The following is a 15,260-nucleotide window of genomic DNA, read 5'->3' as shown; positions in this document are numbered from 1 at the left end:
GTTGGCTGGTAGATGGCGCCACCGTCGCCATATTTTAGTTAATACAATCGATACCAGATGACGCCACCATCGCCATATTTAGTTCCTAGTGTTGCTACCAGAGTGTGCCACCGTCACCATCTTTAATTCTTAAAGTTACCGCCGGAGCGCGCCACCATCGCCATCTTTAATTCTTAAAGTTACTGCAGGATGGCGCCAAGTGTTATGTAGTCAGTCTAGACAAGTCGGGATAAGTTTGGAACCTGTAGCCATATTATTATTAATTAATACTGTATGTTTATTAAATATGATAGAGTATTTATAAAATATTGGTGTTGTGTAGAGACTCTCTCTTCTTCTCGAAGTGGCGGAAGACATCTCGAAGGTAGTGTTAGAATTTATGTATTAAAGCAATCACTCTAGCTGAGGAGACTAATAACTTATAGTTACAATTCAATAATAGCGGCAATTAAATGTTTTGAAATTAAAGCAAACAACGTAAATGTTAAACACATATTTATTTAAATCTTATTACAAACAGCAAGGGGTAAGAACAATCGATGATTTAAAAGAAGTAAATAACGAGTAATAAAATCACATAATATTCACACACTACACATCATAGTGACAAAGGCAACATTAACTCGAGACCCAATTATACATAGTAGTATGGGTGGTCGAATAGCCAGAATTTAAGTAGCTGAACATTACAATGGGCGCAATGGAATTTGCCATACAGTTTTATACATTTATCCAGGCGGTTTCCATAAGTCTTTAAAAGTTTGTTGAAGCTAGGACAGTTTCTTTCATTATGTAAATCAACAATGTTGGCACTGCACAGTTCACTAAAGATACTTCTTTGTTTGTCTCCTAAGACGTATACTACATCTCCTTCTTCAGGGTTGACGATGTCACATAACACTGATGAGATTTGGTCAAAGCTCACTTCACCTTCGTTCCACGAGAGTCCATGCACTTCATAAGTCAGTTTACGATTCTCGCTTTGCGACAGCCTGTCTAGTTCGGACCAGTCACATGGCGGTTTGAATATGTATTCATAGGTCCTCAATACATCACCGTCCTCGATGAACATTGCTGCAAGTTGCTTAACCACATACCCCTTTTGTGATGTGAGGCACTGAATGTTGCAGAGAAATAATGACATTTTTTTGCCAGTACTCACGATAACTGATGTGTGAAGCTGTGCTAGCTCTGCAAGGCTGATGCTAGTTCTACAGGTATGACTGCAAGGCTGCAGTGCTGATGTTGTCTCTAGGATGCTGAATGTCAGACTGGTTGTAACAACCTTTGGTGTCGTAGTACACACAAATTTACAATTCGTCTTCATCACTATCCCCCAAGCCACTATCCGTTCCTTCATCCACATCTTCGTTCACCTCTTGCGCTTCCTTTGCGGCCTCGATGCAGGTCATAACAGCCTGATATAAATAGGTAATAAATTCCTCTTCCTCAGGGAACTCAGCGAGAATGTTGAGGGTGGAGGATGTAAGGTGGTGATGTATATAATTAAAGTCCATACCTATGTAGTGACGTACTACCTCCATTACAAATTCCCGAACATCGTCCATCGTAACACTGTTTAAATTACAATCGCAAACACTCTCCGCGTAAACACTGGTGGAAGCCATGATGATAGGAGCGTGGTTAGAAGCAGACTACCACGTTAGCATGGAGATGTCGTTAGAGCCCCCACACCACTGGGTGGCAGTTACGGTGACTCCAGAACTCGCTCGAAATATCCTGCACAACACATTCCAAAAACATGACGTAGCCTATGGTTGACGGCACAAACACCCTGAGTGGCTCTGTGTGTTTCCTCCTGCCCGAACACGCGCTGCTGTGAAAGCCTCTTCCCAAGCACAGACGTCACTCCCGCAGCAGACAAAACAGGCGTATGCTACAGGAGCTAGAACAATTGAATAACCAAATATATTTAGACTACCCAACTACATAAATGACATGAGATAATTCCTGTGCGATAATCGTACTTTAAATGTTGTAATGTATGTATAAACATTAATCATTCCGAAGTACTTGAAAAAAAAAATGTAAGTGAAGTGTTATTCACCTTTAGCGCTTCTCGATTTCTGTATCCGCTACCCACGAATTAAATTGAGACGGGAAACCCCACCATTTCACAAAAGACCGGCCATTTCTTCGTTTGAGAACTTTCTCCACCAAATATGTGTCCGGATACATCGTAGGCTGGATCTCTTCAGCATAGAAGCCACCACGAATAGGCTTGTGGTCCAAGTCTTCGAGGTAGTAGGTCCTGGGTTCCGATTCACGAACATGTGTCACACGGAAAAGTTCAGAACTCCAATTCGTCGTGAAACCTTTCTCAAAGACACCTTTCTGCTTGGAGATTCTCACAATGTCACCAACATTAGCTTTATGCTTGCGTGTATCTTTCTTCTTCGTGTTGGTGAATACAGTCCCAAGCAGACGATCATCCTTTATATCTTTAGGCTTCATTTTCGTGGTAGAATGCACTGTGGAATTATATTCACTTATAAGTTTCGACAAAAGATCCAACCAAAAACACCTCAAAGTCTTTTACAAACATAATATTTATTACTCAATTTCTATCCTACTACAGAATCACTTGCGAAAGCCAGCAATCGTATAAACAATTAGCCCTGCATAGACGTGCAACGAATACTTCTTAGCTCCAAATGGCTCCAAATGCTCCAAAACGGCCTTCAAATGCTCCAACAGCTCCTTAACACAGCTCCAAATGGCTCCAAATGCTCCAAATGGCTCCAAATGCTCCAAATGGCTCCAACAGCTCCAAAAGGCTCCAAATGCTCCAAAAGGCTCCAATTGTTCCAAGAGCTCCATCTTCAATTGGTTCCAACTGATTCCAATTACTTTTCTTATCGAACTTGGCATGATTACTAACATGTCTTTATTAGTATACATTTTGACTGGCAGTGGTAACGTATTTTGCACCTTTAAGTTATAAGTTTTATTTAGAAATCAGATTTCGATAAATGGTAGATACCATTTGGAAAGAAAATATATTAATTTATCTTCAAGTTTATACACATACATTTAATTTAAGCCATTATTGTTTGTAGCCAGCTTCCCTCAGTTCTTTGAGTATGAAGGATATTTCTTTAATGTTCGAATAGTTTCCTGCACAAAGCGATCCATGTAGTAGTCGTAGCCTGTCAACCAATATGTTAGGATCTTCCCATGAGGTATAATCAAACTCTTCTGCTGCGTTCATCATCCTTGCATGTTTATAATAAATATTATCTCTGGTGTCTATCGTTTTAACACCAACCTCAAGGTCACTTTCGTCATCGCGCCAGTGATTATCACAAGCTTGATCAGGATAATTTATTTTATTACGACGTTTCCATCGTTTTGGTCTCAAACCACCATCACAGTCTTCACTCTTGCATGCTTTTGGTGCTTCAGCACAATACTCAATCATGTCAGCCTTAGATGTGTCAGCACAGTCTTCGTTCACGCCAGCTTCTGATGTGTCACCACAGTCTTCAATCATGTCAGCACCACAAACTTGATCAGGATAATTTATTTTATTACGTCGTTTCCATCGTTTTGGTCTCAGACCGCCATCACAGTATTCGATCTTACCTGCTTTAGGTGCTTCAGTACAGTACTCAATCATGTCAGCCTCAGATGTGTCACCACATTCTTCAATCATGCACGCTTCAGATGATTCACCAAAGTCTTCGACCTTGTAAGCTTCAGATGGTTCTCCATCTTTCTCATTTTCATGGAGACGACTAGAAATTGGAGTAAATATATTTTCATTTCTAATGTGGTTACAACTACCTTCGTTTGTTTTAAATTTTAAATTATTATCTTCATCTAGATCAGTAATTTTAGCATTAGCTTTTTCGCCTTCGTTCCTCTTCCGCGATGTTGTCGCTCAGTCTTCGTTATCTTTATTCATCTTAATTGTACAGGTCTTGTAATGTCTATCCAAGTAATATCTTCTACCAAAGGATTTCTGACACTGACTGCAATGAAACGGTTTTTGACAAGGGCCCAAATTACACTCGCTTCTCTCATGTCGTTTAGCATTCTTTCTCAAGGTAAACACCTTGCTACAGTATCTACAGTGATGACGTTTCGATACAGCGTCAGATCCTAAATCGGAATTCATATTAGTTACCGAGACTAATGCCAGATGCAAACTAAGAGTTTTAAATTAGATATATTACTTAAATAGAATTTTTTAATTATTTCATCAGCGAGATTAATCAGAAGCACTTGGAGAAATCCATCAGATGTCTAGTTAGGTATAATCAGAAGCACACGGAGTAAACCGCCATAATATTATCAAGAATAATCGCAAGCTCACGGAGTAAACCGCCATAATATTGTCAAGAATAATCAGGAGCACACGGAGAAAACCACCATAATATTAACAATAATAATCGGAAGCACACGGAGAAAATCATCATAATATTGACAAGAATAATCAGAAGCACACGGAGAAAACCATCACAAGTTTTCTTTGATATCATAAAAATACAGAAAAAATATTTAATAAATAACAAAAAAAATTAATAAAAAATTTTAAATGACAAAATAAAATACAAAAATACATAAAATTCTGGCTTGTACTAGAACTATATCTTTGCTCAACAATGAGAAGTTCACAAGCTAGCAGAATCTGTTTATGTATTTTTGTATTTTATTTTGTCATTTAAAATTTTTTATTAATTTTTTTTGTTATTTATTAAATATTTTTTCTGTATTTTTATGATATCAAAGAAAACTTGTGATGGTTTTCTCCGTGTGCTTCTGATTATTCTTGTCAATATTATGATGATTTTCTCCGTGTGCTTCCGATTATTATTGTTAATATTATGGTGGTTTTCTCCGTGTGCTCCTGATTATTCTTGACAATATTATGGCGGTTTACTCCGTGAGCTTGCGATTATTCTTGATAATATTATGGCGGTTTACTCCGTGTGCTTCTGATTATACCTAACTAGACATCTGATGGATTTCTCCAAGTGCTTCTGATTAATCTCGCTGATGAAATAATTAAAAAATTCTATTTAAGTAATATATCTAATTTAAAACTCTTAGTTTGCATCTGGCATTAGTCTCGGTAACTAATATGAATTCCGATTTAGGATCTGACGCTGTATCGAAACGTCATCACTGTAGATACTGTAGCAAGGTGTTTACCTTGAGAAAGAATGCTAAACGACATGAGAGAAGCGAGTGTAATTTGGGCCCTTGTCAAAAACCGTTTCATTGCAGTCAGTGTCAGAAATCCTTTGGTAGAAGATATTACTTGGATAGACATTACAAGACCTGTACAATTAAGATGAATAAAGATAACGAAGACTGGGCGACAACATCGCGGAAGAGGAACGAAGGCGAAAAAGCTAATGCTAAAATTACTGATCTAGATGAAGATAATAATTTAAAATTTAAAACAAACGAAGGTAGTTGTAACCACATTAGAAATGAAAATATATTTACTCCAATTTCTAGTCGTCTCCATGAAAATGAGAAAGATGGAGAACCATCTGAAGCTTACAAGGTCGAAGACTTTGGTGAATCATCTGAAGCGTGCATGATTGAAGAATGTGGTGACACATCTGAGGCTGACATGATTGAGTACTGTACTGAAGCACCTAAAGCAGGTAAGATCGAATACTGTGAATGCGGTCTGAGACCAAAACGATGGAAACGACGTAATAAAATAAATTATCCTGATCAAGTTTGTGGTGCTGACATGATTGAAGACTGTGGTGACACATCAGAAGCTGGCGTGAACGAAGACTGTGCTGACACATCTAAGGCTGACATGATTGAGTATTGTGCTGAAGCACCAAAAGCATGCAAGAGTGAAGACTGTGATGGTGGTTTGAGACCAAAACGATGGAAACGTCGTAATAAAATAAATTATCCTGATCAAGCTTGTGATAATCACTGGCGCGATGACGAAAGTGACCTTGAGGTTGGTGTTAAAACGATAGACACCAGAGATAATATTTATTATAAACATGCAAGGATGATGAACGCAGCAGAAGAGTTTGATTATACCTCATGGGAAGATCCTAACATATTGGTTGACAGGCTACGACTACTACATGGATCGCTTTGTGCAGGAAACTATTCGAACATTAAAGAAATATCCTTCATACTCAAAGAACTGAGGGAAGCTGGCTACATACAATAATGGCTTAAATTAAATGTATGTGTATAAACTTGAAGATAAATTAATATATTTTCTTTCCAAATGGTATCTACCATTTATCGAAATCTGATTTCTAAATAAAACTTATAACTTAAAGGTGCAAAATACGTTACCACTGCCAGTCAAAATGTATACTAATAAAGACATGTTAGTAATCATGCCAAGTTCGATAAGAAAAGTAATTGGAATCAGTTGGAACCAATTGAAGATGGAGCTCTTGGAACAATTGGAGCCTTTTGGAGCATTTGGAGCCTTTTGGAGCTGTTGGAGCCATTTGGAGCTGTTGGAGCCATTTGGAGCATTTGGAGCCATTTGGAGCATTTGGAGCCATTTGGAGCTGTGTTAAGGAGCTGTTGGAGCATTTGAAGGCCGTTTTGGAGCATTTGGAGCCATTTGGAGCTAAGAAGTATTCGTTGCACGTCTATGCAGGGCTAATTGTTTATACGATTGCTGGCTTTCGCAAGTGATTCTGTAGTAGGATAGAAATTGAGTAATAAATATTATGTTTGTAAAAGACTTTGAGGTGTTTTTGGTTGGATCTTTTGTCGAAACTTATAAGTGAATATAATTCCACAGTGCATTCTACCACGAAAATGAAGCCTAAAGATATAAAGGATGATCGTCTGCTTGGGACTGTATTCACCAACACGAAGAAGAAAGATACACGCAAGCATAAAGCTAATGTTGGTGACATTGTGAGAACCTCCAAGCAGAAAGGTGTCTTTGAGAAAGGTTTCACGACGAATTGGAGTTCTGAACTTTTCCGTGTGACACATGTTCGTGAATCGGAACCCAGGACCTACTACCTCGAAGACTTGGACCACAAGCCTATTCGTGGTGGCTTCTATGCTGAAGAGATCCAGCCTACGATGTATCCGGACACATATTTGGTGGAGAAAGTTCTCAAACGAAGAAATGGCCGGTCTTTTGTGAAATGGTGGGGTTTCCCGTCTCAATTTAATTCGTGGGTAGCGGATACAGAAATCGAGAAGCGCTAAAGGTGAATAACACTTCACTTACATTTTTTTTTTCAAGTACTTCGGAATGATTAATGTTTATACATACATTACAACATTTAAAGTACGATTATCGCACAGGAATTATCTCATGTCATTTATGTAGTTGGGTAGTCTAAATATATTTGGTTATTCAATTGTTCTAGCTCCTGTAGCATACGCCTGTTTTGTCTGCTGCGGGAGTGACGTCTGTGCTTGGGAAGAGGCTTTCACAGCAGCGCGTGTTCGGGCAGGAGGAAACACACAGAGCCACTCAGGGTGTTTGTGCCGTCAACCATAGGCTACGTCATGTTTTTGGAATGTGTTGTGCAGGATATTTCGAGCGAGTTCTGGAGTCACCGTAACTGCCACCCAGTGGTGTGGGGGCTCTGACGACATCTCCATGCTAACGTGGTAGTCTGCTTCTAACCACGCTCCTATCATCATGGCTTCCACCAGTGTTTACGCGGAGAGTGTTTGCGATTGTAATTTAAACAGTGTTACGATGGACGATGTTCGGGAATTTGTAATGGAGGTAGTACGTCACTACATAGGTATGGACTTTAATTATATACATTACCACCTTACATCCTCCACCCTCAACATTCTCGCTGAGTTCCCTGAGGAAGAGGAATTTATTACCTATTTATATCAGGCTGTTATGACCTGCATCGAGGCCGCAAAGGAAGCGCAAGAGGTGAACGAAGATGTGGATGAAGGAACGGATAGTGGCTTGGGGGATAGTGATGAAGACGAATTGTAAATTTGTGTGTACTACGACACCAAAGGTTGTTACAACCAGTCTGACATTCAGCATCCTAGAGACAACATCAGCACTGCAGCCTTGCAGTCATACCTGTAGAACTAGCATCAGCCTTGCAGAGCTAGCACAGCTTCACACATCAGTTATCGTGAGTACTGGCAAAAAAATGTCATTATTTCTCTGCAACATTCAGTGCCTCACATCACAAAAGGGGTATGTGGTTAAGCAACTTGCAGCAATGTTCATCGAGGACGGTGATGTATTGAGGACCTATGAATACATATTCAAACCGCCATGTGACTGGTCCGAACTAGACAGGCTGTCGCAAAGCGAGAATCGTAAACTGACTTATGAAGTGCATGGACTCTCGTGGAACGAAGGTGAAGTGAGCTTTGACCAAATCTCATCAGTGTTATGTGACATCGTCAACCCTGAAGAAGGAGATGTAGTATACGTCTTAGGAGACAAACAAAGAAGTATCTTTAGTGAACTGTGCAGTGCCAACATTGTTGATTTACATAATGAAAGAAACTGTCCTAGCTTCAACAAACTTTTAAAGACTTATGGAAACCGCCTGGATAAATGTATAAAACTGTATGGCAAATTCCATTGCGCCCATTGTAATGTTCAGCTACTTAAATTCTGGCTATTCGACCACCCATACTACTATGTATAATTGGGTCTCGAGTTAATGTTGCCTTTGTCACTATGATGTGTAGTGTGTGAATATTATGTGATTTTATTACTCGTTATTTACTTCTTTTAAATCATCGATTGTTCTTACCCCTTGCTGTTTGTAATAAGATTTAAATAAATATGTGTTTAACATTTACGTTGTTTGCTTTAATTTCAAAACATTTAATTGCCGCTATTATTGAATTGTAACTATAAGTTATTAGTCTCCTCAGCTAGAGTGATTGCTTTAATACATAAATTCTAACACTACCTTCGAGATGTCTTCCGCCACTTCGAGAAGAAGAGAGAGTCTCTACACAACACCAATATTTTATAAATACTCTATCATATTTAATAAACATACAGTATTAATTAATAATAATATGGCTACAGGTTCCAAACTTATCCCGACTTGTCTAGACTGACTACATAACACTTGGCGCCATCCTGCAGTAACTTTAAGAATTAAAGATGGCGATGGTGGCGCGCTCCGGCGGTAACTTTAAGAATTAAAGATGGTGACGGTGGCACACTCTGGTAGCAACACTAGGAACTAAATATGGCGATGGTGGCGTCATCTGGTATCGATTGTATTAACTAAAATATGGCGACGGTGGCGCCATCTACCAGCCAACTTGAGAACCAAGATGGCGGCGCCTCTGGCAACTAATTTTTGAATTTGGCGCGCGATACTAGCGACATCTACCAGCCAACTTGAGAACCAAGATGGCGGCGTCTCTGGCAACTAATTTTTGAATTTGGCGCGCGATACTAGCGACATCTACCAGCCAACTTGAGAACCAAGATGGCGGCGCCTCTGGTAACTAATTTTTGAATTTGGCGCGCGATACTAGCGACATCTACCAGCCAACTTGAGAACCAAGATGGCGGCGCCTATGGTAACTAATTTTTGAATTTGGCGCGCGATACTAGCGACATCTACCAGCCAACTTGAGAACCAAGATGGCGGCGCCTCTGGTAACTAATTTTTGAATTTAGCGCCATCTGGTAGTCTGTGCTGGAATTAAAGATGGCGGCTGTATAATAATTTTAATTTAAAATGTGGGGCCTTAGGTATGCATTAAGGAAGGCAAAACACCCTCCTCCCCCATTTATCATAAACTTGCCGTCAGTACGTAGCATATATAGATTATTTATTCCACCATATCCCAATTGGTCTCGTGGTCTAGTGGTCAAGGTGTCCGCCTCGTAACCACGACATCCTGGACGTTTTCACGTCCCATGGATCGAATCCCAGCCTCGGCACTGAAAATATTTTAGTTAAAATAAAATAATCCCTGCTGCTATCTGGTGGCGACCAACAGAACTATATGGCATCACAAGATGGCTGCCTCCAGCAGACGAAAACAAGATGGCGGCCACCAGCAGACGAAACAAGATGGCGGCTGATGATTACATCGAATTTCAAAAGTTCGAAAAAAAAAATTCTAATCCAAGATGGCGGCCGTGACGAAAAGTGCAACGGTGACGTCACGATTCGAAGTTGGTGGAAATTTCTAGAAATATAAAATGGCGGATGGATTAGCATGGATTAGCATATGGATTAGCATGGATTAACATATGGATTAGCATAGATTGGCATACGAATTGGCATAGATTGGCATACGAATTGGCATAGATTGGCATACTGATTGGCATAGATTGGCATGGATTAGCATAGATTGGCATGGATTAGCATAGATTGGCATGGATTAGCGTAGATTAGCATAGATTAGCATACGGATTAGCATGGATTAGCATACGGATTAGATGACGTCATCCAAGATGGCCGCCGGATCCTCGATCCTCCGCCTGTTCTTGAACCCCCTACTTCCAACTACTCGCAGAGGACTGCAGAGGACTGCAGAGGACTGCAGAGGACTGCCAGAGGACTGCAGAGGACTGCCAGAGGACCGCAGAGGGCCGCAGAGGACTGCCAGAGGACTGCAGAGGACTGCCAGAGGACTGCAGAGGACTGCCAGAGGACCGCAGAGGACTGCCAGAGGACTGCAGAGGACCACAGAGGACTGCAGAGGACTGCAGAGGACTGCCAGAGGACCGCAGAGGACTGCAGAGGACTGCAGAGGACTGCAGAGGACTGCCAGAGGACCGCAGAGGACTGCTGAGGACTGCAGAGGACTGCAGAGGATCGCAGAGGACCGCAGAGGACTGCCAGAGGACCGCAGAGGACTCGCAGAGGACTGCTGAGGACTTCAGAGGACTGCTGAGGACTGCCAGAGGACCGCAGAGGACTGCAGAGGACTGCAGAGGACCACAGAGGACTGCAGAGGACTGCTGAGGACTGCTGAGGACCTCTGAGGACTGCAGAGGACTGCCAGAGGACCGCAGAGGACTGCAGAGGACTGCAGAGGACCGCAGAGGACTGCAGAGGACTGCAGAGGACTGCCAGAGGACTGCAGAGGACTGCAGAGGACTGCCAGACGACCGCAGAGGACTGCAGAGGACCGCAGAGGACCGCAGAGGACTGCAGAGGACTGCAGAGGACTGCAGAGGACTGCCAGATGACCGCAGAGGACTGCAGAGGACTGCAGAGGACCGCAGAGGACTGCTGAGGACTGCCAGAGGACCGCAGAGGACTGCAGAGGACTGCAGAGGACATCAGAGGACTGCAGAGGACTGCCAGAGGACCGCAGAGGATCGCAGAGGACTGCCAGAGGACTGCTAAGGACTGCAGAGGACTTCAGAGGACTGCAGAGGACTGCAGAGGACTGCAGAGGACTGCCAGAGGACTGCAGAGGACTGCCAGAGGACTGCAGAGAATGCCAGAGGACCGCAGAGGACTGTAGAGGACTGCAGAGGACCGCAGAGGACTGCCAGAGGACCGCAGAGGACCGCTGAGGACCGCAGAGGACTGCTGAGGACCGCAGAGGACTGCTGAGGACTGCAGAGGACTGCAGAGGACCGCCAGAGGACTGCTGAGGACTGCAGAGGACCGCAGAGGACTGCCAGAGGACTGCTGAGGACTGCAGAGGACTGCAGAGGACTGCAGAGGACCGCAGAGGACTGCCAGAGGACCGCAGAGGACTGCCAGAGGACTGCAGAGGACTGCCAGAAGACCGCAGAGGACTGCTGAGGACTGCAGAGGACTGCAGAGGACCGCAGAGGACAGCCAGAGGACCGCAGAGGACTGCCAGAGGACTGCGGAGGACTGCGGAGGACTGCTGAGGACTGCAGAGGACCGCAGAGGACTGCAGAGGACTGCAGAGGACCGCAGAGGACTGCCAGAGGACCGCAGAGGACCGCAGAGGACTGCCAGAGGACTGCAGAGGACTGCAGAGGACTGCTGAGGACTGCCGGAGGATTGCAGAGGACTGCCGGAGGACTGCAGAGGACTGCAGAGGACTGCTGAGGACTGCTGAGGACTGCCGGAGGATTGCAGAGGACTGCCGGAGGACTGCAGAGGACCGCAGAGGACTGCTGAGGACTGCAGAGGACTGCAGAGGACTGCAGAGGACCGCAGAGGACTGCCGGGGAAAGGGTCGTCGAGCACCTGCGGGTATGTACACGTTGCCCGACGGGGTGCGCACGAGGCAGGACGGCTCGAAGTCGCCGTCGCGGTCCCCCTGGCCGCCGCCGGCTGCCCCCAGCCCCGTGGGGACACGGCCGTTCAGGCGGTTCATGGAGGGGTTCCTGGGCGGCACATCGGGCGGACAGGCGCCGTCCAGCAAGCAGCCTGCAACACACGGGTCAGAGAGACACGGGTCAGCGACACACGGGTCAGCGAGACACTGGTCTGCAACACACGGGTCAGCGACACGGGTCAGCGACACGGGTCAGCGACACACGGGTCAGCGACACACGGGTCAAAGACACACGGGTCAGCGACACACGGGTCAAATACACACGGGTCAAAGACACTCGGGTCAAGACACTCGGGTCAAAGACACGGGTCAGCGACGCACGGGTCTGCAACACACGGGTCAGCGACACACGGGTCAAAGACACACGGGTCAAAGACACACGGGTCAAAGACACTCGGGTCAAAGACACGGGTCAGCGACACACGGGTCTGCAACACACGGGTCAGCGACACACGGGTCAAAGACACTCGCATCAAATACTCGGGTCAGCGACACACGGGTCAAAGACACTCGCATCAAATACTCGGGTCAGCGACACACGGGTCAAAGACACACGGGTCAAAGACACACGGGTCAAAGACACTCGGGTCAAAGACACGGGTCAGCGATACACGGGTCTGCAACACACGGGTCAGCGACACACGGGTCAAAGACACACGGGTCAAAGACACACGGGTCAAAGACACTCGGGTCAAAGACACGGGTCAGCGACACACGGGTCAAAGACACCCGCGTCAAATACTCGGGTCAGCGACACACGGGTCAAAGACACACGGGTCAAAGACACACGGGTCAAAGACACTCGGGTCAAAGACACGGGTCTGCAACACACGGGTCAGCGACACACGGGTGAGCGAGACACGGGTCATCAACACACGGTTCAGCGACAAACGGGTCAGCGACAAACGGGTCAGCAAGACACGGGACAAAGACACGGGTCAGCGACACGGGTTAGAGACTTTCCTGTCAGTCACTCGCCGTACACAACCAGACACACTTCTCGCGTTTTTTGACATCACTTACACGCTAATAAAAAAACAATAGCCTTTGTGTACATTTGTACGCGCCATGTTTCTTTTTCTGGCGTGAATACGTCTTTAAAATTGCTTCCATAGGGGAAGGAAATTTTTAAAAAACGAATGATAACAAAAATCGGGGGATACAGTTTGGTGTTGCAGCTACACATCTATCATCTCCATCCAAAATTTGATTACACCAATGGATAGCTAAAGGATCCAAGAATTCGTTACTCTAAATGAGGACTGTGACGCATGGCGCGCTACGGAGGGGGAAGCGCCGCCATTTTGAGGTCATTTTGCTGCGTTTCGAGATTTCCATTTAGTATAACTTTTGACTCGGAGAAGCTACGACGTTCGTTTGAGTTTCAATCGTCAGCTCTCGTCAAAATCTAACGATTGCATATAATATATAAAACATTAGTCTAAAATAGTTACAGTGAATATATATGGTGTTAAAATAATAAAAAAATAGCGTTTTTTATATTTTGTAAAGAAAATATTACCTGTTAGGTACACGTATTCACGTACAACACACGGCCGTGTCCATGACACAGCCACACCACATTATTTTTTGATTCAAGACACTGAACTATTATTGAATTTTTTTGTAACAAAAATTTTAAATTAAATAAACACTCAGTATTCAATATTAGTATAAACACGTTGTTTCTTTCGTATGCATTTTTTAACAATGTCCAGGATCTTTCCATGTACTGAATTACGTACCACATGTAATACGGAACTTCCAACAAATAATCTTGACCAAACATTCAACTACGCAGAATAATATAATGACACATAGTTTCTTCACCCGCCGCTAGAATGCGCTGGCGGCAGGTGCAAAATTGATTGCCGTAGCCACTCACTCTCTCGTCATTATTCCGTAACGCGCGTAAAGAATTATTATTATTTTTAATTTGACGAATGTAGTTATGTATGTATTTCTACTTCCAATTCGACGCTACCCAAACTTTATACACATGTGTATACCTCGGAGGCATAAGACACTGTCCACAAAACCTACAATTTTTAATGAGAGCAGTTAAGCGAATTTTTAAAAGAGTACCTCACTTATTTTCTGCACAAAACATGTTAATTTGGTCATATGTATTGTATGCCATTGGAAAGAACGTCAAACGATGGTCGAGTTTATGGTTAAAAGTGCATTTAACCTAAAAGCGGACACAGTGTCTTATATGCCACCGAGATACATACACATAACAAGAAAGGGTGATTGCCATGGGTGCAAGAATTTGTTATTGAAATTACAAACGGTAGGTAAGTTATTACAATCTAGTGAGACTAATAATCTCATTTCAGAGCAATTGAGGGGGAACCCCCCCCCCCCCCCACAAGAAAAAAATTTCAAACGATGCCATACTTACTGCATCATTTTTAAAATTTACGGTTTCATTTAAACAACTAATTAAAAAAATATATGCACACATCAAAGATTTGTGTTCTTCAATCATCACGGGCCCAAAATTAATTTCAGCCAGGAGGAAATTCTACGGAGGGACCAAACGCGCCGGGGAACACATCTAAGGACTGTGTTCACATGCGCTAGTGTGCTAGCTCCCTTCTGCACGAAGATTAGCCGGGGGAAGGGGGGGGGGAATTAATCCCGTTTCTTCTACGCGGACAGAAACTGCAGGCGCACGGGTGTTAATTATCGCAATCAAAAAGTATTTTCAAGCGGGCCGCTGTGCAAGGGAAGAAGGGAATGGGGCAGGCGGGCGGGAGGGGGGGCAAGGGGTTTAAGGGCTGCGACGTAGCAATAAAAATGGTTAGAGGAGGGGGGGGGGGGGGGCAGAAAGAAAACAGGAGGGATCCTGGGTAATGAGCACTTCCCTACGCTGTTAATTCTATTTTACCTTTTAACAAGTGAATATTTTGAAAACTTAGTTATCATATTACATTTTATTTTAAAAAAAAACACATTGTACACTAAAAAAAATTGTATGTTTACCGTAATTAGGAACACAAATATATATACAATTATTTTTA

At 43.6% G+C, this 15,260-nt stretch overlaps 1 protein-coding gene across 1 annotated transcript in view; it reads right to left on the bottom strand.

The window, feature by feature from the left end:
• LOC134536910 (teneurin-m) overlaps nucleotides 1–15,260 on the bottom strand; it is a 489,518-nt gene that overhangs the window by 63,131 nt on the left and 411,127 nt on the right. The window contains 1 exon segment of the mRNA XM_063376990.1: nucleotides 12,144–12,326. Coding sequence (XP_063233060.1) covers nucleotides 12,144–12,326 — 183 coding nt within the window.

Source organism: Bacillus rossius, chromosome 11 (assembly GCF_032445375.1).
Source record: "Bacillus rossius redtenbacheri isolate Brsri chromosome 11, Brsri_v3, whole genome shotgun sequence".
In the NCBI taxonomy this organism is placed as follows: Eukaryota; Metazoa; Arthropoda; class Insecta; order Phasmatodea; family Bacillidae; genus Bacillus; species Bacillus rossius.
Note: the sequence above shows the minus strand (reverse complement) of the source record. Positions and strands in the feature narration are given on the sequence as shown.